At 54.5% G+C, this 3,682-nt stretch overlaps 1 protein-coding gene across 6 annotated transcripts in view; it reads left to right on the forward strand.

The window, feature by feature from the left end:
- Positions 1 to 3,682, forward strand: part of LOC113209788 (proline-rich protein 36-like) — a 37,756-nt gene that overhangs the window by 20,126 nt on the left and 13,948 nt on the right. For all 6 annotated transcript variants that reach the window (XM_052277441.1, XM_052277444.1, XM_052277443.1 and 3 more), the window contains exons 2-3: positions 1,670 to 1,860; positions 2,350 to 2,721. In XM_052277441.1, coding sequence (XP_052133401.1) covers positions 1,670 to 1,860; positions 2,350 to 2,721 — 563 coding nt within the window. The remainder of the gene's footprint in view (positions 1 to 1,669; positions 1,861 to 2,349; positions 2,722 to 3,682) is intronic.

Here is a 3,682-nt window from a genome sequence, read left to right on the forward strand (position 1 = left end):
CCCCCCCCCCCAACGCCACACCTGCCCAGCACAGCGCCACACCACCGTCATTTCCGGATTCAGAAACCCGTCTGAAATGGGGAAAAGAGGGAAGTGGGATACAGGGAAGCTGCTTTGGACCTGATCGAATATAGTGTGTGTGTGTGTGTGTGTGTGTGTGTGTGTGTGTGTGTGAGTGCGTGCGTGCGTATGCGAGCGTGCGTGTGTGTGTCACGTAACCCTACGGCCATTGGGTCGTGGTCAGGCGACGCCGCCGGACCCAGAGCCCCACTGACCGGCGCGCACGATGCCCCGCTCGTTCCCGGAACGTCGTCATCTGCATCGCCGCATCTCCTAAATCCCAAACTACGTCCGCACCGCCTGCAGCGGCCTCCAGCGGCCGGCCTGAGATACCATCGTGATCACACCGGAGGGACCAAGCGCAGCGCGCGCAGACCGCCTCAACGGAGTTACCAGTGTGATGCTGGCCGTGTGTACATAATACAATAATGATATAATGTCGAGCTGCGCTTGAGCGGTTCGAAACAAGTTTCGGATGATAAATAGTGGACTCCACTTTCCCTCTCCTCCCAGGCCTCACTCCCCCCCTTTCCCCCTTTTCCTCCTTCCATCCCACTTCTTCTCTGTGAGGATCCAATACATATTTTTTTACGAGCGCGTGATGGAACATTGACTCGTAACGAGTGCGCGATCACGGCGGTAATTAAATTTCTCTTTTACGCTACTCGTCGCCCTTGCTGTCGCCGCAGGGGCGATGTTTGATGCGTTTGATGCCCCCTCGCAACCCGTGGCCGCGCGCGCCGCGTGCGTGCAGCTTTTTGCCGTGTATACAGTTAATATATTCGGAAGGCGTCGAGTTGGGTCCGTTTTGTGAGTCTCTTCCCGAATCATATGTCGCACCACACACGCTCAGCATGACGGCATGAAGTTGCTACCCGACCACGATCGCTCCCTGTCGGACGGAAAATTCTGAAAACAAACGCCTCGTCTTAGTGGTAATCTTAAATGCCATGGGTCATCGCCGCGAGTCCGATAGTGCGCCGTGGGTAGTCGCCGAAGCCTTTGTGGAGTTATGGGACGTGCAGTAAAAGCGTAGAAACGACGACACGACCACCTCGAGCCCGAGGAGGTAGCCGCTGGTACATATAAAGTTGAGGAGAAAAAACAAGACGAATGGCCACGTAACACGGCTAAAGGTTCTTCAATTCATTGCCAGAATTGCCATCGCTGTACAGCGACTGGAACGGTACCGTACCGGGTGTGGGGGCGAGTGGGAGCCGAAAGATATCATGAAGACAATACAAATAAGTTTCACGCTTAGTATATAAAATACGCAGCAAGATTATTGACTAAATTGTTTATTATTATCCACATTTTTGTAAGTAGTTTGCTGAAAAAAGGAAGTTGTCAGTAATGTGAAAAGAAATGATTTCGTACCAATGAAAAAGAAATTGTCGGTAGCTTATGAAGGTTTTCTAAGAAGCAGGAATACTGGCAAACGAATACAATAATTAGGAACAACAATTAGGATAAGAGTGTTGTTTAAAGAACCCTAACCAAGTCATGTGAACTGGGGGTCGACTGAATTTGACAAATGAGCGAATGTTAAAATATAGGGCTGCCCTAGATGATCTGATGTTGACAACGCCGCTCTGTTTTCATTTTGCAGGCCTCCCTGGGCCGTGGTCCCCAAGGCGCCCGCTCTCCTGTTACTGCTGCTGGCCACGGCGGCCGCCTCCGAGGTGACTAAAGAGCCCGAACTTATCACGGAGCCCCGCCCCGGCCAGGAGTACGTCCTCGTGAATAGCCGCAACACCACAGCGCTGCACGACCACAAGCACGAGGCTCACCACAAGAAAGGCAAGTAGAGGAAATCATACGTTAAACACGGGTATTGCGGATGGTGTATTGCGGGGAGCGGGTGGGGTAGGCGAGCAGGTCTCTGAGAATGAACGCCACCCGGGGTAAAGTTCGGGAACGTTGGCCGCCAGACATTCTCTTGCATGCCCCAGGCCGCCCGAAGCTCCCGCACTTAAGCGCTTTGGGAGGGCCGCTGGCTTCACACAGTTGCTCGACGGGCTTGCCTACCCATCGCGCAGCAGGCGCTGCCATGGGCGTCGCCTCGTGAAACGTATATTGTGGGACCCACCCTTTGCCTTAGCCATTTTGAAAAACTTTAAGTTAACCACAATGTTTAACAATTCCGAACAATTCAGTTAAGCACCACGTATTGTCGAAAACCATGAGTTACTTCCATGAGTGCGCCATAATTGCACGTTGTTTTACCAGCGTCACTCAAACACACCCGCTATCCCAGTATAACGCAACGTTTACCATCTGCCCCTTTAGCGACCGCCCTGCCGCCGTCGTCCGCCTTCAAGACGTCGCACCAGATCCCCGTGCCGGTGGTGCGCGCCGCGCTCTCCACCGACAAGCAGCTGAAGGCCGGCCTCGACCCGCGCGACGATGCCGCGGACGGCTTCGCCACCTCGCACAAGATCACCCGGGAGGCGCCGAGCTCGGCTGCCTCGGCGCGCCGCCTCGACGACAAATACGACCGGTCGCTGGAGGAATCCGAGAGCGGCCAGTTCGACACGCCTGCCCCGCCCGCCCCGCCCCGCCAGAGCCTGCCCGGCACCAAGATCCTCAAGCTACTGGGCGGCTCGGCCCACGACGACCTGCACCTGCCCCTCGTCCAGCTCAACCCCGCCATCCTGCCAGGTACTGTCCAATAGCTTCATACACCCGCTAAACCACCGCTTCGAACACGAGCCACCAGACATGTTTCTTTCATGTCTCTGGCATTCCGGATACGGATAGAAAGCACGGTGACGCGAGAGGGCACAACAACTCCGTCCTCTTCTTCCTGATAACATCCGAGGGGCAATAAAAAAAATGATTTACCTTCACGAGTTACAAGCTTCGTTTTTTTTCGTAAAGCGTATTTTTCTTGCGCGCGCGACTCCCAGGCGCCAACCTTGCGGACGGCCGCTGTGCAGCGCTTGCAGCGCTTTCATAACGGGAGCGCAGCCGCGGGGTGGTGCGATCCAGATGGAATCGCTTCCCTTTCTTTAGCCGGGAGGTGAAAATGTTGCCGTGCGGTTCAAAGTGTCTTTGCCCCGAGTGATGCTTGTCAGAGATGATTTTGGAAAGAACAACGCTACCAACAGCATCACACTGCGCCTCGCGGGCGACCACTGTACCGGGGCAAAGCCAAGCGCCTCCTCTAACCGTTTCTCCCACCCACCGTCTGCTCCGCTTGCTCGCAGCAAGGACGGCTCACCCTTCAATGTCGAGAGGTTGAACTTGCCGCTTGCCTCGCAAAACAGGAAGCTCTCCCCCACCTTTTTTACTAAAGTCTGATCGAAATCGCACCCTCGTTACTTGATATCTCTCAGGGGCATCGCACCCCGCCCCTGCCCCTCCACCCACGCGTTCCGCCACGCGCCGCCACGCCCGGTCACTCCTTACCCACCCCGCGTGCCATGCTCAACACGTCCACGTTCCCGCATTGCCACTGCTCCCGAACCAACCCAACTCCAATCAGACATAGCAAGAAAAACCTTCGTAAAGTTATTTCGATATTTTTTTCGTAATGTTTCATTAAATTTTACGAGATACAATGTGCTGCATTATATTATGTATGACATTTAAAAACAGGAAAGTATGCACACTGAAAACA

Source organism: Frankliniella occidentalis, unplaced genomic scaffold, assembly GCF_000697945.3.
Source record: "Frankliniella occidentalis isolate FOCC.00 unplaced genomic scaffold, Focc_3.1 Scaffold10, whole genome shotgun sequence".
In the NCBI taxonomy this organism is placed as follows: Eukaryota; Metazoa; Arthropoda; class Insecta; order Thysanoptera; family Thripidae; genus Frankliniella; species Frankliniella occidentalis.